General features: G+C 41.3%; 2 protein-coding genes and 1 long non-coding RNA gene across 6 annotated transcripts; 2 read left to right on the forward strand and 1 right to left on the reverse strand.

The window, feature by feature from the left end:
• Positions 1-515: 515 nt before the first annotated feature.
• On the reverse strand, positions 516-12984 carry nsun6 (NOP2/Sun RNA methyltransferase 6). 4 transcript variants are annotated; one of them, XM_076972575.1, is made up of 12 exons: positions 12723-12984; positions 10523-10620; positions 10264-10419; positions 7509-7606; positions 7160-7266; positions 6847-7000; positions 6555-6636; positions 4701-4820; positions 2928-3075; positions 2516-2664; positions 2123-2248; positions 516-1825 (listed from the first exon to the last, which is right to left on the reverse strand). In XM_076972575.1, the coding sequence occupies exons 2-12, from the start codon at positions 10610-10612 to the stop codon at positions 1637-1639; spliced, it is 1419 nt and encodes a 472-aa protein (XP_076828690.1). In that variant the 5' UTR covers positions 10613-10620; positions 12723-12984; the 3' UTR covers positions 516-1636. The 4 variants fall into 4 exon arrangements, with proteins under 4 accessions (XP_076828690.1, XP_076828688.1, XP_076828689.1 ...); XM_076972573.1 differs by lacking the exon at positions 12723-12984 and adding an exon at positions 11348-11528; XM_076972574.1 differs by lacking the exon at positions 12723-12984 and adding an exon at positions 11343-11528.
• On the forward strand, positions 3064-4807 carry LOC143474910 (uncharacterized). The gene is made up of 2 exons (XR_013120869.1): positions 3064-4359; positions 4433-4807. It is a non-coding gene; the product is annotated as an uncharacterized LOC143474910 (long non-coding RNA).
• Positions 11722-24919, forward strand: LOC143474909 (ADP-ribosylation factor-like protein 5B). Its single transcript, XM_076972577.1, has 6 exons — positions 11722-12489; positions 16632-16692; positions 16770-16917; positions 17656-17739; positions 22316-22467; positions 22591-24919. Exons 1-6 carry the CDS (start codon positions 12444-12446, stop codon positions 22637-22639), a joined length of 540 nt encoding a protein of 179 aa, XP_076828692.1. The 5' UTR covers positions 11722-12443; the 3' UTR covers positions 22640-24919.
• Positions 24920-26398: the final 1479 nt, after the last annotated feature.

Raw genomic sequence — 26398 nt, forward strand, 5'->3', positions numbered from 1 at the left:
GGGGTTATGCACTCTTAGTTCCGCACCATTTCAAAAGTACAGTAGCTGGAATGTAAAAATGTGGAAACACCTGTGAGTTGTGGCTAATACCACAGTGAAAGCACAATGTACATACCAGGTTCCAAGCTTTACTAGCAACCTTTGGAATGTTAAAACAGCTCTGGATATTAATTCACTTTACAAACTTAAAGTGAGCTGTCATAAAAGACAAAAAGCTCATCTTCAAAGGGAACGAGTATCTGCTATAGTTACTTCTGCTGTGGTAACGGTTCACAGCGTCATGATGGCGTTATAAGAGGATCAGTAGGAGCTACATGGCCTCCTCGTATGAGGGCACGTGTGCAAGTTTTCAGATTACATCTGTAGGCAGAACCTGTGCGTGCGCTAACCATCTTTGCTTGTGTGGGGTTGTGTGTGTGCGCTTTGATTGTATCACACATCCATTGACTTTATTCCACTGGAGTCTAGCTTGCCGGACTGCACAGCCTAACCCTGATAATTCCTCTCCTCGCCCATTCTAAGCTGTGCTCCAGAAATATGTGAATCAGAATTCACCATTTCTTTCTGTTTTTTTTTTTTTAAGAACATGTGACTCATTTGTAAAAATGTAATATATTTCTATATGGCGTGTATGTATAAAGGGACAAGGTTTAAATAATAAATGAGTAAGTACTATGAAGAGTAACATTTAAAAGGTGTTTATGTTCTGTGCCTTATGTGAGCTGCGTATTATATTCAGATCTACTACGTATTCTGTGGTAACAATCACCCACAAAATGTGCAAGTCTGTGAGAGGAACGGATGAAGAGGGGACTAAAAGCATGAGAAATAGATCCAGCTGGTGTGCTATAAATAGAATCAATAACATCTCAGAATGTCCCAGGTGGGGAGGACCGCCCCTTTTAAGTCGTCATAACGACGTGAATGACAGTGGCAGAGCATGAGGAGACTAAATTCTTTCTTCTGTTCCTTCCGTTACATGTGCATGTTATATCTGGGCTGTTCTTTCTTTCTGTCTTATTTAAACAAAAAGGCATTATAATGCCTTTCAAAGAGTAATGCACTCAGACTTTCATTCATGACTCTTTATATAGCAAAGGGATCATGACTCAAACCTTGTAAATTTACTGACTGACCAGTTAATCAGTGATTCACTGTACTATTGTGTGCATTTAAAAAGTATTTTTCAGAAGACACTTAACTTGATTGCCTTTAGGAGTGAGGCCTCTGCACTAACAGACATAGCTTGTTCCCTTATGGATAAACATTCACCCAAGCTTGGGAGTATCAAATCTTCTCCATGTACCCAGCCACATATTCTTTAACAATACTGAAAACTGCATCAATCAAAATAAACTAGCAAAAATGTAGCACGCAGCCTGGAGTCTGTTGTGTGTGTAAGGCTGTTAATTCTGTCTTGTCCTCTGCCTGCACGCTGCTTCCTGTTCACGGGCCACTCGGCACGTAAATTAATCGTCACCATAGCAGCTGTGTCGTCACTGTTGTCAAGGCGACATAAACAGAACTGCACGTAGCTCCGCCCTCACTTTTGTCTCCTCGTTTTCACAGCTTGGCCACGTGTGGCTGTGGACAGACACGTCTTCCTGAGACTGAGTGAGTGCATCTTCAGTGCCTGCTATCTCTTGGTAAACTTTGCTATGAAGAACCCAATAGTGTCTGTACTGGCTTTCAGCAGAAGATTCCCAGGGGCGTGTCCATCACAAGCCCCGCCCCAGGCCAGTTCTGGGCGAAACCTTTGCAGCAGCTGCCGCTGGTCACGTGACAGTGCGGCTCCAAGCATGCCTTGAGATCCCAGGTGAGGCACCTAGACAAATAAAAGAAAAGAGATTGATGAACAGCGTGTGTGTGTGTGTGCTCTGTAGACTGTGTCAGCCTCACTAGATGACTGATTTGACTCAGTCTCCCTTCTTCTCTTCTATTAATCTTTAGTCTACTGGGATTTATAGGATCAGGCCAATTCTATTGTGGAGCACAAATCTAGGTAGATTACACCTCACTAATCACACTCAATCGCATGCATAAGATTAGCCACAAGATCATCCAGGTCTTAAGGGTTAAGAGAAGGTGTGTGTGTGTTTCATGTTGGAGCTCAGACTCTTACCTGTGGTGCCAGGGTTAAACATGGGAATGTTTTCAAAGCCCAGGCCACCTGTTCTTCATTCTCAGCAAGTGTCACAGTACAGGTACTATATACCAACACACCTCCTTTTTTCAAGAGGCGCACAGCCTGTGTCACACACACACACACACACACCATGAATAGACACTAGCAACCCATGCCATTAACTATAGATATCACATGCACAATGCTATAGCATCTCATGTGATTGCTTACACAGGCAAACTCCTTGACTGGTCTAACACAGTCACCTTGGGGGTCTATAGACAAGTGATCAAACAGCACCATCTACTGGAGGTCACACAGAATGATTGTGTATTATGCGTGTGGTGTGTGTTGTGGGTGTAAGTGAGTGGATGTGTGTTTTTCCCTTACCGTAGTAAAGAGTTTTCTCTGTAGAGGTGGATATGAGCACACTTCTGTGAGACTCCAGCTGACCCCCATGTTGGGTCTCTGGCCCAACCCACTGCAGGGGGCGTCTAACAAAACTCGGTCAAAACACTCTTCTGGGTACGGCGGTACATCTAAGAGATGCAACAGTACATATGACACAGCAAAATCTGGAGTGCCAACACAACTCTTATCAATTAAGCACTTTAGAATGTCTTTCACAAGGAGGCAGTGTGTTCTCTTCAAATCAAGTTTCATTAAACACACATGTAAACTGAATGACATCCTTCCTAATTATATCCCTTCTTTCTTATCACACTTGGTCAGACAGGAGTTGCTTTGGACAATTCTGATCAACTGAAATCATAAGGTTATGGTTGGACAATCCCCTCACTACCTGTATTAGGCTCCTGGGATTTCCCAGAGTGCACGGCGTGTATGCTGTTGTAGCAGTAGGCTTTAATGCAGTCCAACTGCAGAGTGTCTGCGTTCTGACAGATCTTCTCCACTTTGGATTTGATCTTCTCCAGAGCCACTACTACTCCCTGTGTAGGACACAAAGCACAAGGAAGAAATGAAAGTAAATCAAGCAGTCTGGTAATCAATAATCAGTAAACATCAATACCACAATGAAGATGAAGGTAGTAATGGTGAATTTTTTGTATATCATCCTAGCTAGCAGAAATGTCAACATTATATATCAAGTTGTTCCATCACTAATTTAGGCTCCCAGTGTTTTACAACTTACGGACATTTTTAACCCATTCCTCATTTTTAACCCATTGCAAATGCAATGAAGCAACATAGTTATGGTTAGAACGAATGTAGAAGAGACTGGCCCCAGATCAGAACCTTAGAGTAATCTATATTAACAAGTGTCCTTCTCCTGACTATAGAAATGATAACTGAGATGCTCAGACACACACTATATTGCCAAAAGTATTCGCTCACCTTCCTTGACTCACATATGAGCTTAAATGACATTCCATTCCTAATCCATAGGGTTCAACAGAGAATGCACCTCTAGTCCACTGGCGACCTGCTTTACACCACTTCATCACACACAATTGGTGATGGCTTGGATGCAGCTGCTCGACCATGGAAACCCATTCCATGAAGCTCTCTGCACACTGTTCTTGAGCCAATCTGAAGGTCACATGAAATTTGGATGTCTGTAGTGATTGACTCTGCTGACCCCGCTCTGTCAGTTTACGTGGTCTACCACTTTGTGGCCGAGTTGCTGTCATTCCCAAACACTTCCATTTTATTATAATACAGCCGACAGTTGACTGTGGAATATTTAGGAGCGAGAAATTTTCACGACTGGATTTGTTGCAGTTCCATTCTTTCACAAATGTTTGTAAAAATGTATACACCAGTGGCCACGGAAGTGATTGGAACAATTGACTCATTTGGATGGGTGAACGAATACTTTTGGCAATATAGTGTATACACACTCAGGCCCGTTGACAGTCTTGCTAGGGCCCGGGACAAGAAAGTTTAATTTGCAGGGTTCATACACCTTTATAATGTGGAATTAAAGCACTTGTACGTCACTTTAAAGGTCCATTTCAATATTTTCCAGCACGGTCAACTTAATTAAGTTAAATATTTATACATATACTCGAAATAATTCGCTTTTTATCACATTATTTAATGGTTGTTTATTTTCAAAACGCCCAATCTTAACGTCTTCACGAGAACTGTTCAGTCAGACAGCTATTTGTTGTGAAACGAAGTAGTTACAATTTCAAGCATTTTCAAGTACTTTAGCCTAAATTCCAGCACTTTTCAAACCTGGAACACAAAGCGACATTAAAATTCGTCAGGTAAATGTTTTCCTTTCTTTTCTGCGCTCCAGATTTCTGTATTTACTTTAACTATCCACCACTTTATTTCCAGCTGTTGTGCGGGTACCAGCCGGTTACGGTCGGTGCTGGATCAAACCATTTTCCAGTGGGATGCGGGGGTGTATGCACTTAATGGAAACTATGCAGATAGGTAAAAAAAAACCATATATATTTTAGCCATTTAGTTTATTTTTAGTACAGAATTTTATATTATTGAAAGATTTCAAGATTATTTAAAAATTATAGACTTTAAAGAAAAAATAAATTGCTGGGCTCTTTGATGGGCCCCCCTGTCGACGGGGCTGCACACACTCACTCACCTGATTGCCCATGAGGGCAGCAATGTGTGTGGTCTTTCCCCCAGGAGCGGCACACATGTCTAAAATCCTCTCACCAGGAAGTGGCCCCAACACATGTCCCACAACCACGGATGGCAGGTTCTGGGCAGGCATGCATGTGTGCGTTCATATGTACACAGACATACAGACAGACACAGACAAGCAGCAAGAGAAACAGAGAGAAGCTCAAAGAGGCAGTTTACACCTTGTAGTAACATTTTGGTAATCGGATTATATCCGGACATCATTTGGCCACATGAAAAGCAAGGCTACATTCCCCCAAGATGCACTGCGCAAAACACTCAAACCACATTCAGAAGCGGTCATAGATGGATCTCGACCACACAAGTGTAAACAGAACCCATTTTTGCTATCCACAGAGAATTACATAAACTCTGGATAGGAGCATCGCTGGCTAATATACCGTACAGACTACTGTAACTCATTACTGTCAGGATGTTCAAATAAGAATCTAAATAAACTTCAAATAGTTCAAAATGCCGCAGCCAGGGTTCTGACTAGAACTAGAAAATTCTATCATATCAAACCAGTCCTATCAGCCCTGCATTGGCTCCCAGTTAAGTTCCGTATTGATTTTAAAATAATTTTATTAACTTATAAAGCACTACACGGGCTTGCTCCTGAATACCTCCAGGAACTTATTTCCTACTATGAACCCCCACGTCAACTAAGATCACAGGGTGCTGGTCTGTTATTAGTTCCACAAATTAATAAGGCAACAGCAGGGGGAAGAGCCTTTTCTTATAAGGCCCCCCAGCTTTGGAACATCCTCCCAAAATGCGTACGGGACTCTGACACAGTCACAATCTTTAAGTCTAGGTTGAAAACCCACCTATTTGGTTTAGCGTTTGATAATTAACATCCCCCCTTAGATAAAGGTACAGATCCAGGGGTTCATAGATGAAGGGTTTTATGGTAGACTGGGGTGCTGGTGCTGTCATCCTGTCACTGCTCGTGGTCACTCAAGTTTGTTGACAGTGCAGTGGATGGATGCCATTGTCTCAGAATGCCCCCAAGTCTATGTTACCTTCTGGTTCTGCCTTATTTAGCTAGGCTGTAATAATTTAACTTAGTGCCGGAGTTGCTGCCACACTCCAGAAATTTTTATAATCTCATCTGTCCTGTAAATGAACTCATACAGAGCTAATTTCCCCTGTTCTATCTTCTCCACATGGCTGCCCGCCTACTCGAGGAACACTGAGATGAGGAGAGACGAGTTTTTCCAGAGATCCATCCTGGGCCGGCCACCTCCTGCCTAACCAGATATGATGGAGAACTCATGTTTATAAATCTACACCAAGATGGACTTTATCCTTTAGATCTTTTCATTTTCTTTTTTCTTCGGTCTCGCTCACTAAATTGTTGTTGTTGTCATGGTGACCAGTGTCAGCCAGAGGAGGATGGGTTCCCCCCCTGAGTCTTGGTTCCTCTCAAGGTTTCTTCCTCATGCAAAAAACTAGGGAGTTTTTCCTTGCCACTGTCGCCCTTGGCTTGCTCACTGGGGGCTAGGACTCGGCACTTGTAAAGCTGCTTTGTGACAACAACTGTTGTAAAAAGCGCTATATAAATAAAATTTGATTTGATTTGATAATATCACTTACTATTAAGGAAATTAAAGCAGTTCAAGATGTTGATGATGCGTTGCCTGCTTTAAATGGTTCTTCCATATTTGACAGCATATAATACACTGGTAGTTGCAGGTGAAAATAGTTTACAGTGGGACATAAAACAGAAATGTGTGTTCTGGGCTTTTTAGGTGGTTCAGGAAAATAGGATTTCATCTGGTCACACTGAGGATGAAGTATATTGTTTTACCTGCAGAAAAAGCTCACCAGGCAGCACCCCATCAAAGGATGGGCTTTGGTAGACAGCTTGATCCATTCTAATGGCCACACCCCTAACATCCAGACAGGCAAGGTACGGATAAATGAGAGAAAGACAAAAGAGCCACAGAGAGAAAGCAAGACAGAGCGTGAAACACGTTCAGAGAAATGATGGGGAGTTGGGGAAAATGAATGGGAAAGACAAAGAGAATGTATTAGTTTCAGTCAAGCTAATAACAACATTGCATTTGTGCATGTCTCTGTGTTTCATAACTGCAGTTTACCTTATTGGTCCCTCTGTACAAAATATTTCAGAGCGGTCCATCATACAGACGCCATTACCCAGAAACACCTTCTTCCCCTGGAACTCTTTAGCGCCACGTGTGCACCTCCCCTCAACATCAGAGAACACGGAGACTACATCACCCACCTTCATGACTGACACACACACACACACACACACACACACACACACACACACACACACACACACACACACACACACACACACACACACAAGCTTTGTTCAGTGATTCGAAGTTGTCTTTGAATGTCTTAAGCCATTTGCCAGTTCTCTGACTGGATGGGTGTTCTTACATTTAGGGGCACTGAGGACTCCAGGAGCAAATACATGAGCACCTCTCAGTACAGCACAGCCACACTGAGCACCGACAATCACCTCAGAACTCTGTACACTCACATCCCTGCAGAGAAGATCTCACACACATACGCACGCACACACACACACACACACACACACACACAGTAGGGGCATGGTGAAGGTAGCTTTTACAGAGTCTACATTTGGAGGCCACAACATCTACAAAGGAACTGCTTATAAGCATGACAGCACAGCACAACGAGAGCATGAGTGAGTGGAGAACGTCTCTCAAGTCATTTGGGAGACATTTTCCCAGCCAACATTTATTTAGGATTCCCAGCATACCGAGGCCCGCCGACAGGAAGCAGCAGCACATCTGAAAGTTGTGGGTGGCGAAGGACGCGAGGGGGAATACTGCCCTCACAGATGTCCCTCCCTTGTTGCTAGGAGACAGGACGATTATAGTTAGAGGACACAAAGTTCAGACTGCTTTACATGTATAGAAGGACACTGTCAAAATACCGCCGAGGGCTATTTCAGCACTCTACGGGGCAGACACTGCGAAGGACAGAATGTGGGAAGAGTGATTACGAACCACAGGGTATAAATGCTTTCTTGTGTTTTTGGCGCCCTCTAGCTTTGGCATTAAAATGACACCACATTACCACGAGAAGAACATTGTTACAAATGAAATAGCCATGTTGTTTCCTATATTAACTTTAAATGAAAAGCTGGTACATAAAATGTTACATGTAATGACCATAAATACACTGCAACATGTCAGTGTACATACACCTGTAGTCAAAGATCCATATCTGAAACAAAGGCAAGATAAAGATCAAGGTCAAAGACTAAGTGAATACAAACTCAAACTTTAAACACCCCAAAATAAAACAACAAAAGCAAAATGGAAAGTATTTCACACCCTTACAAACCTGACAAGACAAGGCCGCCTAAAGGCATTACTCATTCAACATAGACACCAAGAAAGACCTACAGCAGAAATGGGAGTACATGTATAGGACTGCTTTAAGCCGTACATGCCACAGAGCAGGGCTTTACTGAAAACTTAACAGGAAGAAGTCACTGCTTCTTGCAAAAAAACTGGCAAACACTACTGGAGTTCGCCAAACGGTATATGGCAGACCCCCAAACACGTGAGATGGTTCGCTGGTCAGATGAGGCTAAAATTGACATTATAATCATTACGGGACAAGCTGTGCCGCAAACCCAAAACTTCCCATCGTCCCAAAAGAACCAATCCCACAGTGAATTATGGTGATGGCAGCATATGCTGTGCAGATGTTATTCACGACCGTGATCAACCTTCTCCTGGAGACCTGCCCTAATGCAGATGTGAGAAAAATGTGTGGATGATTAACCATTTACAGGAAGCCAGACAGGTTGCTAAAGCCCCTCAAAGTTGAAGAGGCATCAAATAAGCATGGAGTTGAGTTAGAAGGTGGTGATTGGTGCACCATGTGAGGGGATCTGGTTGATTCACTCTCTTCACTGTTGATCTGGACATTGATTAAGAATAATGTGGTTTACTGTGCAGTTCCTTTTCAAATCTTTTTTGACCATTCCATGCAGGGGCATGTCCCAGTAAATCTGTTTGGGGAACTAAATCCAGAATGTACAACACCTGGTTGTACTGGCTCTCGAATGACGACCCTTAAATAATCAAGGCTTATGAGGAGCAAAAGAAAAAATCTACTGTAGAGATGGAAGAGCATATTTTACAGCACCCGTTTAATATGAAAGCCCATGAGATTCAAGCTCTGCGTAAAATGCAACCAATGCATTACAAAGTTTGATCACCATTGCCCATAGGTAGGAAAGTGTAGGAAGTGGCACTCACACGTATTTCACGTGCTACACCTTCTTCCTGCTGCATATGATCTGCTAGGTAAAATGTGGCTGCATTAACTACTGGAAAATCCACCATGTTGGCATTTGTATCTACATTATAGAGATCGCCACCCTGAATCTCCCTGAATCTTCTACATGTTTCTGAATAATAACCTCCACTTCAAGTGGGTGGCCATCATTACGTGCCAGCTGTACCAGGATGTTGGTCTGGGCATCAATACAGACGAGTAGATGAACGGCTGTATCCACACTGCAAGGTCACGGCCACATCGATCGCGAGCCCATTCAATCAGGGGAATATGAAAAACCTCTTAGTAGCTTAGCTAAAAGACGTCTGTGGTCTGACGTCGCTGTAGACTGCACAACTTGGTACATAACAGAATATGAGCTCTGAGTGCGGCTGGCAGCTTGAGAATCACAGCCAAGGAGCGAGAGAGACAACGGGATGTAGGAGGATGAAAGAGGGGAGAGATGTTCCAACACTGGGAATGGAAGCCCTGCAGATACAGATGGACGGGATCCCTCTTGTCTCTCTTCTAGATGCCATCTTTACTTGCATAGACTGTCTCCTTCACCAAGAAACTGCAGTATCCAGACAGCACTAGCAGGCTGTGAACAGCCATTGCCACTAAGCAAACACAGGGCTGCTCCTTTCCCACACACACACTGCAGCTTCAGCCAACACACACACACGGTAATGGCCAGCCTGGGCTGGGAGGTCTGTGTCACAGTCCTTCAAGCATTGCTGACATATTCTTTTGGATGGCCTCTTGTTACAGTTTATTTCACAGTTGTGTTTAGTTCTGTACGAAAGCCACAAAATGAACTCAACTAAAGTGTCCCACATCACTACGTTAGGGGACATGTCTGTAATGAGAGGTTTGTGGTGATTAAAACATCTCAGCTCCTACTTAACTGTGACTTAGTTCTGATTATAGTGCTGTTCTCTCATACACTGACTTTCAAAAATATTGTATTACAAACAACATATGCATTTTATTTTAACAATCACATTAATATATTTTGCATATCCACTTGATAATGTCACAATATTATTTTAAGCCTATTTAATATTTTCTTATATTATGATTTTATGATGGCATGTGATTTTTATAGACCTGTCTGAGGGCTTGGTCTTTTCATTGTGTGCATTTTAATATATAAGATTTCTGATCCTTACAAAACCTCAGATATAAAAGCACACGCGATTGCACACGGACACACATACCCGTGCAAGGTGTTGCTCCAACCTGTGCTGCACGTCTTGTAGGGTGAACATGTGCGTGCTGGCCCTCGTGCACGTGAGTGAGGGCGGATGGGACAGGCAGGACAACAGAGAAGCAAACACACGTTCAGCTTCGTCCTCCCCCAGTTCAGCCACTAGCTGTAGGGGAGGGTTGACACATCAAGAGTTCATCATGTAACAACAGAACAACTCACTAGGCATTTACCACTACTAAGAAACAGTGCTATGAAGAATTCCTCACCTCTTTGTTTGTGTAGATATTGTGGAGATAGTCCAGTACTTCCTGCCTTAAGGCAATCTGAGGGAAAACGTTTTTGTTCATTGCAGACATACGAAGCACTGTAAAGTGGATGAAACAGAAAGCAGTTTTCAGTTGTTAGGAAAAATGCATAACTGTATGATACAAAAAATACCTAATTAATAAATCAGTGTTTCTATGAAACCAGATGGACAAATACTCCGATAACACTGCATGTAGTCACTCCTGCATTTTGAATGCAGAGCCCACAGCACTAAAGAAGCAGCCCAACAGCAACACAGACTAAACGCAGAGAGACCAAACACAGGGCACAGTGCCAGGAATCAGTCTGTATTTCGTTATACTCTTCAGGAGTTTTCATTTGGCAAAAATATCACCAGACAAACGCAAAATCCACAAGCATATTTATCCCAAATTGTCATAGTAAAATATGTCGTAAAAATGTGACCATGATGTGACCACATCCATATGAGGTTTGATGACATCTTTGGTTTGGACGGCCATGTCGATGAGCTAACGTGCAGAGCAAGGGAACTTGCAAACAAAACACACACCCCAAGAGTACATAGTACATAAACTGTTGCTCTCTGTCTAGTTAATCTCTATTGTCAAGTTCACTGCATTCAGAAGACATTTCTCAAAAGGGACAATTAAAGGAAAACTAACAAGAAGAAATATCCATATTCTGCGCATACACAACCTTACATAAATGAAATGAAACAGTACTTTAACCACCAACGAAACACATTTTCTAGCATTACCAAGAAGTTTCTAAATTATTAGTACAATTGACGAAAGTTACCTTACTTAATTCTTAGAGCAAAGCAGATAGCATTTGTTCAGAGGTTCAAACGCGATAACTATAAACCTATTACTAGTTTCTTTCACATTTCAAGGTAAAATACTGTTGCTAGCTAGCCGTGTCTGTATGTTTCTGCGGCGGTTCCTGTGCGCCATGTTTCCCCGTAGTGGTGTGTCGGTCGCGAACGAACCGGTTCAAAGAGCCGGCTCTTTTAAGTGAACGACGAGAGCCGGTTCCCCTTTAAGACCGAGCCGGTTCCCCTCTAGACCCCCCCGGTCAACAAAGTACGTTCGCCACCCCCTCAAATAAGGAGCCATTTGGGAGCCAAAAGAGCCGGCTCTTTATGAGGAGCTGAGCTAAAAGATCCGGCTCCCTAAAAAGAGCCGAAATTCCCATCACTATTTCCCCGTCACTGCTGGGCGTTTCAGGGTGAAGTTGTTCTCCACAGCCGGGGGGGCCTGCACACCGGCGGCAGTAACACACGTTTGCGTTGGTTGGTTTGAGAAGAAGGTTCCCTCAAACTCATACGGATGATGGAGGGATTTGAGGGGACGTGTGTGCGACCAGACGAGCGAGTCATCCACTAACTGCCCCCGTAGTACCCGCAGAAATACCGGGCGAGCTGCGGGACTCTCGCCCCGTTTGTGCGGGGATTATTTGGAAGTGCGCCGCTCCTGCCTCGCAGAGGGATTTATCGGGATTAATCCGGGAGATTAGCCGCGGTATATTCGCCCTTTATAGCCCTCGCTGTCCACGTCGGGACCCGGGTCGGCACTAAAGACCCGCACTCACACCCGCTGTCCGGCATGTGGAGGCGCAGCCACGGCTGATTCGAGTAAACCAGACAAAAGAAAGGCGTTACGGTGTCGGGGAGTCACCGGTCTACATGCGCTTTTACACACAAGCGACCAAGCGTGCTGGCGGTGGTGTGTGACCCGCCGGCGTGAGCACCGCGGCCGGTACCGCACAGCTGGAGAAGTGAGTTATGTAGGTAGCTGGGCGAGCTAATAACGGGCTAGCACACGGGCCGGGGAGGCCTCGCTTAGCTGGGGAGACACCTGGAAACAAGAGGTCCTTAAAATTACCCGAACATCATCTGACATGGGTTTAATTGTGGCGAAACTGTGGAGCTTTTTCTGCAACCAAGGTAAGCGCTCGGGTGTGTTGTGTTCTTTGTGTGTGAACACCGTGGCGGGTTGCCAGGTCCGTCGTTAATGTTTCCAACTGCGGGCTGTTGCAGCGTTTAGCATCGCAGCCGCTTCCCGAGCTCACACCAGCACTCACTTTACACCTCAAACCTGGTTAGACTCGTCAATAATATTTCAAACTAGCCAGGAATCGTGTAGTACAATTTGAGTAAACAGGTCAGTGATTACTTACCTTTTACAAGGTCTGGTTTTGAAACTGGACGTAGCAACACGTCTAGGCAGGTTAGCCAGCTAGCCTGAGATTCCCACTGGACTCCAGCTAGCTAACCTACTTAACTATCAAGTTTGAAAACCTTTTACCAAAGCATGCGAGTTTATGCAAGTTATACGGCGTAGTAAACGTCGTAATTAACGTCGCGAGCGAGCTAGGTTATATAGGCTAATGATATAACTAATGATCTGATTTAGCATAACTGTCTGCCGTTATAACTGGAGAGCAGTGCTTCTCACATCCCACGTAAGTGTCGTTATTGTTGCTGATTAAGAGGCAACAATAACGATACTGATACTATGATACTACCAAAACAATAATGATACTGATACTATGATACTACCAAAACAGTGTTCGTTATTTTTACGCTTCATTGCTATATTTTGTGCTGGTCTTAACTGAACATTTGCCAATATCTTGCCTGTCTTTTGTATGAACTCATTATATATCCTTTGTCTTGTTCTTATACATATTTTGCAAAATTCCACTATATAATCTGATCCACAGGACACTAGTATCCCCTTTAGAGTTTGTTTTTCTCGGGCATCTTCCTCATACAATCAGGGGAGGTTTTCCCCTGATTTGGCTTGCCCTTTTCCTGCAATACTAATAAAACTGAATTGTTCGGAGCAAAATCCACAGAAACTCGTAGGTTGGCTCATTTATAGCCATCTCTTATTGTATTGTAATCTCAGGACATACAGTAGTTGGGGACAGTGGGTGTCAGATTGTTTCCTATGGTGATATGGAGGAATGGCTGTCATACCCCACCCCCAGTGCTTTTGTGTTGTAGAACAGACGTTGGGGTCTTCTGACTCAAAGGAAGTGACAGAAGGTTTGATGCGTTAAGTGACCAGGGAACAAAACGTATCCAAGGAAGGCGTTTTCCTCATGTATTGTCTTCCCATTGCGTTATTCATCCTGGCGTGAGCAGCTGGAGCTTTCATCACGCTGAGCAGCTGTGCTGGCCTGGAGCTGCAGTTGGTTTGACAAACACATTGAGTATTAGTCAAGAAAAAAAGGTTTCAGGATAAAACCCAAATGTTGCCTGTTTCTAAAACTCCTTTTAGAATATTGAAATGTAACACATTTTATGAAAGGTAATTTGTATTTTTTCTATTATATTTACTACAGTTATTATGCCTTTTTTGGTAGATATACAAAGGGAATAATATGGTACCTGTGATTTACAATCATTACCGGCATTGTTGTGAAGCCCATGGTTTACTTACTCAATCATTTTAACATTGAAGCTTCAAATACCAGTATTCACTGTCCTGGATGTTGGTGTTCAGTCATAATTAAAATGGTTGAAGTCTCCTGAAACGGCAATACAGTTGTCTTTTCAAAAGATGGTTGCAGATGTTGTTGAGGCCATGGTGAAGTAACACAGACATTCCAATCAGAGTCTCAAGACTTGAAATGTCAGACAGATGTTCCAGGAAGAACACTGTACAAAACATGAAGATGCTATTCTTGTGCAGTTTTAACAATAATTTTAACTGCTACACACCCATCAAAAATGAATTGAATGCCATAGAAGGACAATGACGTCTCACCTGATTTTAAACTTCAGCCTTGCCACTTGAACATTGCCAACAAAAACAAAAAAAATCATATTTCCTCTCAGCTGCTTGATGTGTACAAAAAACACACCCACGATCCTGAAGGCAGCACAGACTAAACACACCAAATAGACCAAATACAGGAGCTAGTGCAGGAGTCCTTCTGCATTCAAATAGACCAAATACAGGAGCTAGTGCAGGAGTCCTTCTGCATTCAAATAGACCAAATACAGGAGCTAGTGCAGGAGTCCTTCTGCATTCAAATAGACCAAATACAGGAGCTAGTGCAGGAGTCCTTCTGCATTCAAATAGACCAAATACAGGAGCTAGTGCAGGAGTCCTTCTGCATTCAAATAGACCAAATACAGGAGCTAGTGCAGGAGTCCTTCTGCATTCAAATAGACCAAATACAGGAGCTAGTGCAGGAGTCCTTCTGCATTCAAATAGACCAAATACAGGAGCTAGTGCAGGAGTCCTTCTGCATTCAAATAGACCAAATACAGGAGCTAGTGCAGGAGTCCTTCTGCATTCAAATAGACCAAATACAGGAGCTAGTGCAGGAGTCCTTCTGCATTCAAATAGACCAAATACAGGAGCTAGTGCAGGAGTCCTTCTGCATTCAAATAGACCAAATACAGGAGCTAGTGCAGGAGTCCTTCTGCATTCAAATAGACCAAATACAGGAGCTAGTGCAGGAGTCCTTCTGCATTCCGTTGCACTGTTTTGAGTCCTTTGTCATTCTACCAGTTTTCAGTTGGCAAAAATTATCACCAGACAAACACAAACTCCACAAGCACATTTATCCCAATGTAGAACCTTGTTTTATATATATATATATATATATATATATATATATATATATATATATATATATATATATATATATATATATATATATATATATATATATAATATATTGATCCCTTTGGGAGGTTCCCCTCAGGGAAATTGAGTATTTTGAGAAATTTTGAGTGTTTGTTTGGCATAGTCATAGTAAATAATAGTGGCATAATATGATCATATCCATATGATGTTTGATTACATCTTTTGGTAGGATGGCTCAGTGTGAACACTGAGAGCCATGGCTATGAAATTCCACCATGTGCCATTATAAGCTATGGTGCTGAGCAAGGGAACTAAATTGCAAATATAAACACACCCTAAGAGTACATAAACTGTTGCTGTTGCACTCTATATGTAAAGACAGCCAGATAATGGTGTGTTCAATAATGTTTGAAGGTTAGAAGGCCTCGTATTCATAAGAGATTTTTAGTTTGACTGGACATATTGCCCTAAATATAAAGCATCTTGACAGCTAGGAAGTCCACCTCAAAAACCACTCACACCAAATCCTTTATGTTCAGTTTTGTGGCCAGACTAATGGTATAGTAATAGTTCAGTGTGTAATCAGCAGTGATTTCCTGCATCCAGATTCATAGTGATATGCACTTGAGTTATGTCAAAGAGATCTGTAAATATGTATTATTTATCTAGAAAACTAAATGACCTCGTGTCATGTTGGTTTTGCCAAAAAAATCTGATGTCCAGAATATCATTCACATGAATTAAGATGGATGCCAGAATCTTCTATTTCTTTCAGTTGACTACATTGTCCAGGTTTAAAAGGTGATGAAACAATCTGTGACAGTCAATCACCTTGAGGAAGTAATAATGTTGTGTCCTGTATTGTTCTGTGAGGCTGTCATGACTCGCACAAGCTGACTGACCTGGCTTCCTTCCCTTGGTCTGCATCTAAATGGGGAGGTGAAAAGCCAGCCTACGAGCATTCTGTCTTCTGGGAGCTCAAAGGGCTTCCCTCTCCCTAGCCTGATTGGTTTGATCCTGGCCATGACCCATCTCAATTCTCCTGGCCTTGGTATCTAATGGGGTACTCAACCACTTGAGTCATCTGGAAAAGACTGAAAGTGTGACAGTAATAGGCCCAGGACGGCCATAGTGCCACGCAACATTGTGGAGATTTGAGCTAGAGAAAGGAAGTGAGCTTGATCTGAATTGGAGGAAAGAGTCTTCTGGTATATAGAGTGCCTTTTGTATAGCCATGGGAACAGTCGGGAAACTAACAGTACTGAAAGATGGGGTATTTCAGCCCTTATTCCACTGGATGTGGGAGGCACAACTTTTTTTTTCGTAGTTCATGTTGACCCTTAAAATGGTGCACATGATTAAGTATTATCTCAACTAACACAATAACAACTATGTTAAAGAAGTGTTGTACATATGTACAAGGGCTGGTGGTGGTTTATTTAAATCCATGTTTTAATGTATTTTGCTGCCTGGCCCACAGAACACAAGGTGATCATCGTGGGACTTGATAATGCAGGGAAGACCACCATTCTTTACCAGTTGTAAGTAATTCCTGTTTTATGAATGTGAGTAATACAAGAGGGACTTGGATTATTTTTAATGCTCCCATTTGTCTCAGCCTGATGAAAGAGGTTGTCCACACATCTCCAACAATTGGCAGCAATGTTGAAGAGATCGTAGTGAAGAATACACACTTCTTAATGTGGGACATTGGTGGCCAGGAGAGTCTGCGCGCCTCCTGGAACACCTACTACTCCAACACAGAGGTAACTGCTCAGAATCTGCAGCTAGCAGCATATCACATTTCAGTATCCTGGGATCATAAAGAATTTGCCGGTTTTATTCCACTTCTGACTTCAAATTCAAAATTTGACCTTGGATTTTTATAATTACTGGTAGTTAATGTGTCATAGAATACAGGTGTTCAAATCCCAGCCCTTACTGTTTGGGCACTTCATCAAGGAGTCTGGGGTGACAACCCAAGTAGCCAGACAGGTACATTAACTGTTTAGTTAACTACCATGAAATGCATGAACCTGGATTTAATTACAGTTAAATATATCTGTCCCGCAATACCTCAATATATAAGACCATAAGTAGATGACTAATACAAGAAGAATAAGTGTGCTAGGCCTGGCTGTACCTTTTGTTGAACTGATCAGTGGTGTGCCAGTCATTTAAAACCCAGCTGCTGCGTATGTTAGGCTTAGGGTTCAGAGGTCAGAGACCAACAAAGAGGGCTGAGTAAAAGGAACGTCGTGGCAATTCAGTGTATGAGAAGGTGGGGGCCTGCTACCAAATATTGTTCCAAATCACCACACTCTGTTCAGTCACACATGCTCCCATACATTGTTCTCACAGGCAAGGACACACCCACCTATTCATATTGTACTCTTTCCAAACATAGACCCTTCCTCTTATTGTTGCTGTTTTTTGTAGATGTAGTTGTAATGTGATCGTTTGATAACCTTCTGTTTACATGTCTGTATGTCTGTTTCCTTTAGTTCATCATTCTGGTAGTGGACAGCACTGACAGAGAAAGACTTGCTATCTCTAAAGAGGAGCTGTACAGAATGCTTGCTCATGAGGTAAGGCCTTGTTTACACCACACACACGTGCTCTCTGCAGTGCTGGGCGATAAAACAACATTGATTTGTTTTGTGATAAATTTTTCCTCAACGACGGCGATAAGCTTGGGCAATACAATTTAGTAAACATGTTTCTAAAACATGTTAAATTTCCCACCTTAAGTTGTGTGGCCAACGTAAGCAGTCTGATGACGTAGCACACTATCAGGCTGCACGTTGAATTGCATGTTATGGTGGCCTTGAAAGCCCATCACACTGCAAAAGCATAACGCACTGCAAATACGCAAACCAAAAACATCAAAATGACGATGCGTTGCAAATTCAGAAACACAGCAAATCCAGTCACAACACAACGGAAGTGCTTCTGGACAAATTTTTAATGCAGGGTTTTTATCCATAAACAGTTGTTATACAGTTTCTCATTACGTTGAACAGGATTTAAGTGGTAAAGCTCTTTAAATGTAGCAGCTTTATTAACTAGGTCATCTAGTTAGCTGTTTAGATAGAAACTACGTTGTGTTAAAGGGGATTTTATATCATGGTTTTTAAGCCTTAGTTTTTGTCTAAATAGCTAGCTAGCTAGCTACATTTAAAGAGCATTTAGCTTACCCATGACATAAAGTGATAATCGATTTTATCACAGGTGAGATAAGTGATTCAATATGTCTCAAAACAATTTTACAAAAGAGATTAAACATAACCTGGTAAGACAAAGGAAATAATACTCTGGGTTTTTAACTGAAAACGAGATGTGTTGTACAGTATCTCATTATGTAGAACGGGACTGAATTAGTAAAGCTCTTTAAATGTAGCTAGGTAGGTAATTAAGCCTGAAAAAGATTTAAGCCTTAGTTTTTGTCTAAATACATAGCTAGCTACATTTAAAGATCTTTACTCAAGTATTTAAGCCTTCAAGTTTTAAGCCTTGGTTTTCATCTAAACAGCTAGTTATCTATCTAGCTATATTTAAAGAGCTTTACTAATTTACTAATACGCACATAAAGATGATACAGATGATATTCAGGTTAAAATATAACCCTTTAAAGGGTTAATATAAAAAGGGTTATATTACACATCCAGATAAGTCACCAAAAAAAGTCGTTATAACCAGATTTCACTCCTGTGAGTTACAGTGATTATAACTGTAGTTATAACTGTAGTTAAAAAACTCTAGTTTTGTCTTAACTAGAAAATTAGACATAATTAGGAAATATTTGGCAAAAAATGTAAAATAAATAAATTAATTTAAAAAATGCCAGGTTGTCCAAAAGATGTAGGGTTGACGAGGAACAAAGTAATACTGCAAAGTCCCATGGTCAGAGGTGAACTTAATATAGCAAGTATGTTACATTTTTAATTCTCAGGTCTAGAGCAGTATTTTTATAGTTCTTAGCATTGACATGCATTCAGTCCCCAAGAATGCTACGGTAACAACGAATATTTGTAATAGTGGTGGGCTGTTAACGGCGGTCGTTAATTTGATACTCTTATCGGGCGATATAAAAATTATCGCCGTTAATCTATTCTTAAAGTTGGGTTGGGAACTGGGTCAAAATGGGTAAGCAAACTATGATGACTTTCAACTTGATAGTTTAGCTCGGCTGTATTCCTCCTAACCAAATTGCACAGTAGGGGCAAGAACGAGTTTTTAAACCTGTGAATTACAAATCGTACGTGTTTTTACATGGATGCAGCCACAAAGTCGCCAGATTTGCTTCATGGAAAATTCATTTTAGGAACGTAAAGTGTAACCGGATCGGAGCTCGGAGCGGTCGTTTTCTGCATGGTCCTAGCGCTAGATTCGTCGCTATTTAAATATTTCTTTTTAACCGTTAAAACTACAGAGGACCAAAACTGACTTTTGAAAATTACGTCCGTGAGGTTAAATGTACTAAACGTTGGCTTACATTTCAAATATCATGTTTAGCTGAATAAACATGTTATTTAATGTACAGTATGTAGGCTTACAAATTCATGTTTAACTGAATAACTGAGCATGTTTAACTGAGCATGTTTTTTTTTTCTTCAAGTATCAAAGTAGAACAGCTTCCTCAAGCAGTCATTGATGCATTTTGGAAACAGGAGATGAGCCCCTGGTCTAATGCACCCTCTGTATTAAGAAACCCTATCTCAAAAACTGACTTTGTCATTACTTGGGTAGCACGCATATGAGCCATTTTAATATAGATTAATCTAGATTAATCTAGATTAATTTCAAGATTTCAGTGAGATTAATCTAGATTAAAAAAATTAATCTATGCCCACCCCTAATTTGTAACATTATATTTTATTAACACATTTAACACCCACGATTCAGTGTGTCTTTACTTGAATATAGATAATGCTGCACCATTTGCTATGGTGGATAATTAAAGATTAGCCCTTATTTCTGCATAGAAACAACAGAAGGCATGTATATTATCTGTAGGGTATTTATGAGCGTGCAAACGAGAAGTCAGAATTCGGAACAGTGCTGTTCAACGTGATGAATGATGACGCTCATTGTCCATGACGCCCAATCAGAACACACTATTTTGTTCATTTCCTTATCCATCTTCTTATTAAACTTTGGAACTCTTTCCTGGCACCCGTGTGTTTTGAATCTGTTAACACACTGCAGATTGAACAAATTCATAATGCTGTTTATGAACCCTGGTGGCTATGATCTACAGTCATGTGAAAAAATTAGGACACCCCATTAAAGAGTGAGATGTTTGAAGGGCATCTTGCATGTACAGCTCGTTTTAAATCACTCCACAGCATCTCAATTGGATTAAGATCCGGACTTTGACTTGGCCAATCCAGGACTCTCCACTTCTTAGTTTTTAGCCAGTCCTTGGTGGATTTACTGGTATGTTTTGGGTAATTGTCCTGTTGCATGGTCCAGTTCCACTTCAGCTTTAATTTTTTTACAGATGGTTTCACATGTTCCTCAAGCACCCTCTGATACACAGCAGAATTCATGGTAGATTCTATGATGGTGAGCTGGCCAGGTCCAGCTGCAGCAAAGCATCCCCAAACCATGACACTTCCACCTTCATGCTTCACAGTTGGTATGAGGTTCTTTTCTTGGAATGCTGTATTTGGTTTACGCCAGACATGTCTTGTTTTCCGGTGTCCAAATAATTCAACTTTACACTCATCTGTCCAAAGAACATTATTCCAGAATTCCGGGTCTTTGTCTGCATTCTCTCTGGCAAACTTCAGTCTGGCCTTAATGTTTTTCTTAGAGAGCAAAGGTTTCCTCCTTGCACACCTCCCATGAAAATTAAACTTGTGTAGTCTTTTTTTGATAGTCGAGTCATGCACTTTCACATCTACAGTAGCTAAAGCCTGCTGTAGGTTCTGTGATGAAATTTTAGGATTTTTCATGACTTCTTTTAGCATCTTACGGTCTGCTCTGGGGGTGAACTTGCTTGGACGGCCAGACCTGGGCATGGTCACAGTTGTTTTGAATGTCCTCCACTTGTAAACAATTTTCCGGATGGTGGAATGACTGATGTTGAAATCTTTGGAAATCTTTTAAAATCCATTTCCAGACCCATAAGCAGCTATGATCTTCTTTCTGAGGGTGTCAGGTAGCTCTTTGGATCTCACCATGGTGCTCACTCTTACTTCAACAGACAGTGACACACCAAACTAAATTTCTGAGGTTTAAATAAGGTAAGCCTCATCCAACATGCTGGGTAACGATGTTCTGATCATGTGCACCTGATATGATATACCTGTGTGTGATATAAACAATTTTAAGTGGCTCAATATATAGGAGTGTCCTAATTTATTCCTCAACAGAAATTGCATTCTTTTTGAATTACATTTTATATAAAGTTGTAAAAAGGTGTTTCTTAATTTTTCATTGCTTAGTCATATTACTTGGATATCTCAGTACTGTTAAATTTGATATTAAATATCCACATGTCCAAATATGCTAAAGAATATACATGTTTTCATAGGGTGTCCTTATTTTTTCACATGACTGTATGTCTGAAGACGATATCAAAACCTTTACACTGTATAACAACTCTTGTAAATAAAAATCTGCAAAAAAAAGATTGTGATAAGATTTTTTCCCATATCACCCAGCTCTAGCTCTCCTTCTCCTTGTCCCTCTTTTGAGCCCATGCGCGCTAAAAATTATTCCATCTTAACCTGTCCCACCTTCCATTACCTCAGTTCAATTCAGTATGGCTTAAATAACCTGGCTACACTAACCTTTAAATCCCAAACTCTGAAGCTGTGGTCAGGTTCAGTGTAGTATGCACATGCAGGAGAAGCGAACTGGCTGTGAGTTTGCAGTGGGATGAATCCTGACTGAGAAAGGGAAGTCCAGCTTTTTATAGCCTTTAGTGCAGAAATGGTAACACCCATTTCTCAGTCCTGACCCTGGAGTTGTCCTGCCCTATTGCACCACTCTTAAAAATAAATGCTTATGATAAAGGCAGGGGCAGCACAAAATTTTCAGTGCAGGGTAGACATTGATCTGAATGTTCCTAAGGTCTATGTATATCTTGAAAATCATCATGCTGAATTCTCAGACTGACTGACTCACTTGTTCACTCTCTCTCTTTCTCTCCAGGACCTGCGTAAAGCAGCTGTGTTGATCTTTGCCAATAAACAAGATATGAAAGGCTGTATGTCTGCAGCAGAGATATCTAAGTATCTGACCCTCAGCGCCATCAAAGACCATCCCTGGCACATTCAGTCCTGTTGTGCACTCACAGGAGAAGGGTGAGATACACATACAATGTCTCACATTCATACCCACAAAGTTACTTAAACTTCCAACCTTGACACAGAAGGTTCGTCATGTTTATTCTGGCTGCAGGCTAACTGGCTATACTTTCATTTCAGGCTTGGCCAGGGCTTGGAATGGATGAGCTCCAGGGCAGGGCTGAGATAGCCTCTTCGATTTCCAGGACTGACTTAACTGACAGCCTTGACTCACCAACGCTGGTGGCACCTCAGCTTCACACAGTTCGCTGTGTTTTTTTATGTTGTTCCTTTTTGAAACATTGAACTCATGACCAATGTTCACCTCTGCAGTTGACCTCTCCGGACACCTACCTCAGCTTGGCACCACCAGCTGATTGGTTGATTGGTTTGATGGACTGCTTGGCTTGACCAGTACCATTTCAGGATCATCATCACTATGCCTGTGAAAGGAGGGAGTGCTCGGTCTCTGAAGTATTATTGTTCACAGAGAAGTGCAAGTAACTTTGTGTGCTTCAGTTTCTCTGTTTTGGAATTAATGTTCTCCGCTTTAGGGAAATGAAAATATTTGGGCTTTTTGGTGCATTTTATTAGGCAAAACACTTGATTGACACAATTTGCCCAATAGTAATATTCTTTTTATTTTGTTTAGGTAATTTCATGGGCCATGAGGTGCTGTCTATTCTTCTTAGGGAAAAGTGTGGGATGCCTGTTCTGTGCCCACCATCACCACTACATATCATGACAATTTCAGAGCATGTCAGTACTTGAGTTACATATCATGTAGCATTACCTCAGTTCTCCAATTCAACAAGAGCTGCAGTCCACAGGCCTTTACCTTTCACCCTGCCCTGCACTGCTAGAGAACCTCTAAGGGAACTCTTGCTTGCTTGTTCATAGGACTTTTTCCATTTATTTAAGTTGGTAATTTAAAGTAATTGAATAACTATATTACTATAATATAGATTATCACTTTTTTTTGTTGTGTTACATAATGTGGGCCGGTTTTCTAGACTCAAGTTGTAAGGGTATTGAGAGTACTAATTTCTGTATTTCTTCTTGGGCAAGGTACAGCATGTCAATGTCATGAATTATCTTGAGATTCCTGATTCATTGCCATGTTGCTATTGTCATGATACATGATCATTTCAGGTATTGGTTTGGGCTTTGTCACTATAACTGCCATAGGAGGAGATGAAAAACCAGGTGCTGAAAGGTTTGAAGCAGGATCATTTGTGGCATTTGCTAGGTAGTTAAAAATGTAGTCCTATTTAGAAAGGGTGTGTGTGCGTGTGTGTGTGTGTGTGCGCGTGCGTGTGCGCACACCATTTGTGCTGGCAGTGGTGCTGGTTGAAGGCAGATGGCCTTTGTTTGGGGTGGATGGAAATATGTCCTTGCAAAGATTATACTGACTTAAAGCAGTCTCTTCAGCCTGACACAGGATCCATGACCATTATTAAGGTCAGTTAGTTACCATGGCAATGTCATGTTTAAAAATACTTATTTGATGACGATATCAGTGTTATACACACACACACACACACACGAGTCTTCATATGATTCTTGCTTGCATGTGTTACTTCATCCTGGTGATCCACATGCTGTCTGTTACATCAACAGTCTGAAAGCTTTTACCCAGAGGTATTTTTCTTCTCTCTGCATATCAAACTGTGCAACTCAATATTGTGTTTAATCCCAGAAGAATCTCAAAGTTCTGTTAAAAAAAGAATGAGCATTGTGAAATGTCATCTTTTAACAGCAGTTTTGCCAAAACCACTTTGATTAATACTATACCCCAGATCTTACTATCTTTGATTTTATTTTCATTTGAGAGGCTTTTGCATACGGCATTAATAATTGTGGAGTCAAACAGTTATTTTTCCTCTCTCAAGTGCAACTGACAATTTGTTTTTTCTTGTTGTTGTTTGGGTGGGTGGGGATATGGGGGGGGGTTAAGACTTGAACTCACTTGAGAACCAAATGTTTGAAATACCAGCCTCATTTTTGTACATTCTTTGAATTTGTAGGTATATCTGTCATTTACTAACATAATTAAAGCATCTGAATACATATTTATGTGCTGTTTTCACTTAAATGTTTAAACAGCGCTTTGGGCTTGAACTTCACTTGAAGATTTTACCTCAATTATAAATTGTGGATTTGATTTCTGGATTGATATTTTTTGGGCAGGGGGCTTTAAGGGAAGAGTGGTTTATATTTTCTCATAGGGTCAAAGTTCACAAAAGGTACTGTTATGGCAAAGATTAATTTATCTGGTTTCTCCAGTCCTACATTTCAAAGGTATGCCCATCCAATAAGTGTCATTTCAACATAAGGGGGACTATGTACTGACTTTTGAGATTCTGTAAATTTTATAATAAATGCTTTTATTTTGAAATGTTCTTTATCTGTACCTCTTATTTAGACTGTTTTGAGGTGGTGGTCAGTTCCATGGCACCCTGACATTTTTTGGAGGGCATCACATGCATCAAACCAGCCAAGATGACCTGAATATATATTCTATTTATCTATTTGATCTGCGAGTAATAAACTCTAATTTGTTAATTTTGAGAATATTTCAGACATATTTATAATATTTTATATATTTATAATATTTCAAACTAATTTGTTTTGATATAATGTTTTACCCTGTAGTTTTGAACTGATGTACAGTAGAGTAGGACTAGAACACATTCTTTCTTTGAAATTCACTCACAGTATCTGTTGTAAAAAGCCTTGAGTCTGAATTTTCTGATTAACACCTGAATGGTTTGCTACTCACAAACATTGTTGTCTAGGCCAGGAAAAATATGGTTTAGTATTTTAACACAATGCAGCTTTACAATCATATGGGTCCACACCCCTATTGAGCAAGCCAAAGGCGACAGTGGCAAGGTTAAAACTCCCTATGATGGTGGGGATTAGGAAGAAACCTTGGGAGGACCAAGACTCAAAAGGGAACCCATCCTCCATTGGGCGGCCCGTTGGCACAAGTCCGTGGTGCACAGGATGGTTCTACAGATAAAGTTATGGTCCTTGTTCCCCGGCCAAGTAGTCCCTTCGGTGTAGATGGTGAGCCTCAGGTAGGAACTGGCATCAGCACGTCCTCTTGCGAAAATGGCACATCCAACCCTGGCATCAGTACATTCACCGGCAATCTCCCAGGTGCTTGTAGGTGCTTGCATGCAATCGCCTTGGGTAGAAGTATGCAAAAAGATAGGTAATACAGACAGAGTGTGTGGACAGGAAGGATAGGAAGAGGTAAAGCAGGGGGAAACTTGAGGTAGGCTAGTAAGCAGCGCAGGAGATAGTTACTCAAATAAGTAATAGAAAAGCAAGAGAGATGAGAGAGAGCATAAGGTGGCGAGACACCTAAACACAAGAAACCCAACCAGAGATCACAGAGAAAGGGCTGAGGACGTGAAAGGTGAGCAAAAACGATTCAGCAGTGATCCGTTTCACTAAGCTACCTTAAGAAGCTATAGAGACAGCTAAAACGGATCACTGCTGATTGCGCCTGGAGAGTCTAGGACAGACTCAAGTGCCTCTAGTGTTGTTAGGAGGAGTGGCAGCCGAGCCAGCCCGGACAACGCAATTGCCTTTCAGGTCCGGGACTCAGAAGTTTAATATATCAATATTTATCAATATTTTTTTACTCAGTAATGTGAGGGGGTTCTAATGTATCAAAGTAAAACTACTTAGGTCAAAATTTACTCGAGTAAAAGTAAAAATTACAAACTTCAAAAACTACTCAGAAAATTTGAAATAAAATTTTCTCATAAAAAGTACTCAATTACAGTAACGTGAGTAAATGTAATTTATTAATTTCCACCACTGATTTAAACCATCATTGATTTAAACGTACATAGCTCACGTGCCAGTGATTAGCATGTGGATCCAGCAGGCAAATCTATAGCAGCATAACTAAAGGGAGGGGTTCAGAGGTGAC

This window comes from Brachyhypopomus gauderio, chromosome 14 (genome assembly GCF_052324685.1).
Source record: "Brachyhypopomus gauderio isolate BG-103 chromosome 14, BGAUD_0.2, whole genome shotgun sequence".
NCBI classification, from domain to species: Eukaryota; Metazoa; Chordata; class Actinopteri; order Gymnotiformes; family Hypopomidae; genus Brachyhypopomus; species Brachyhypopomus gauderio.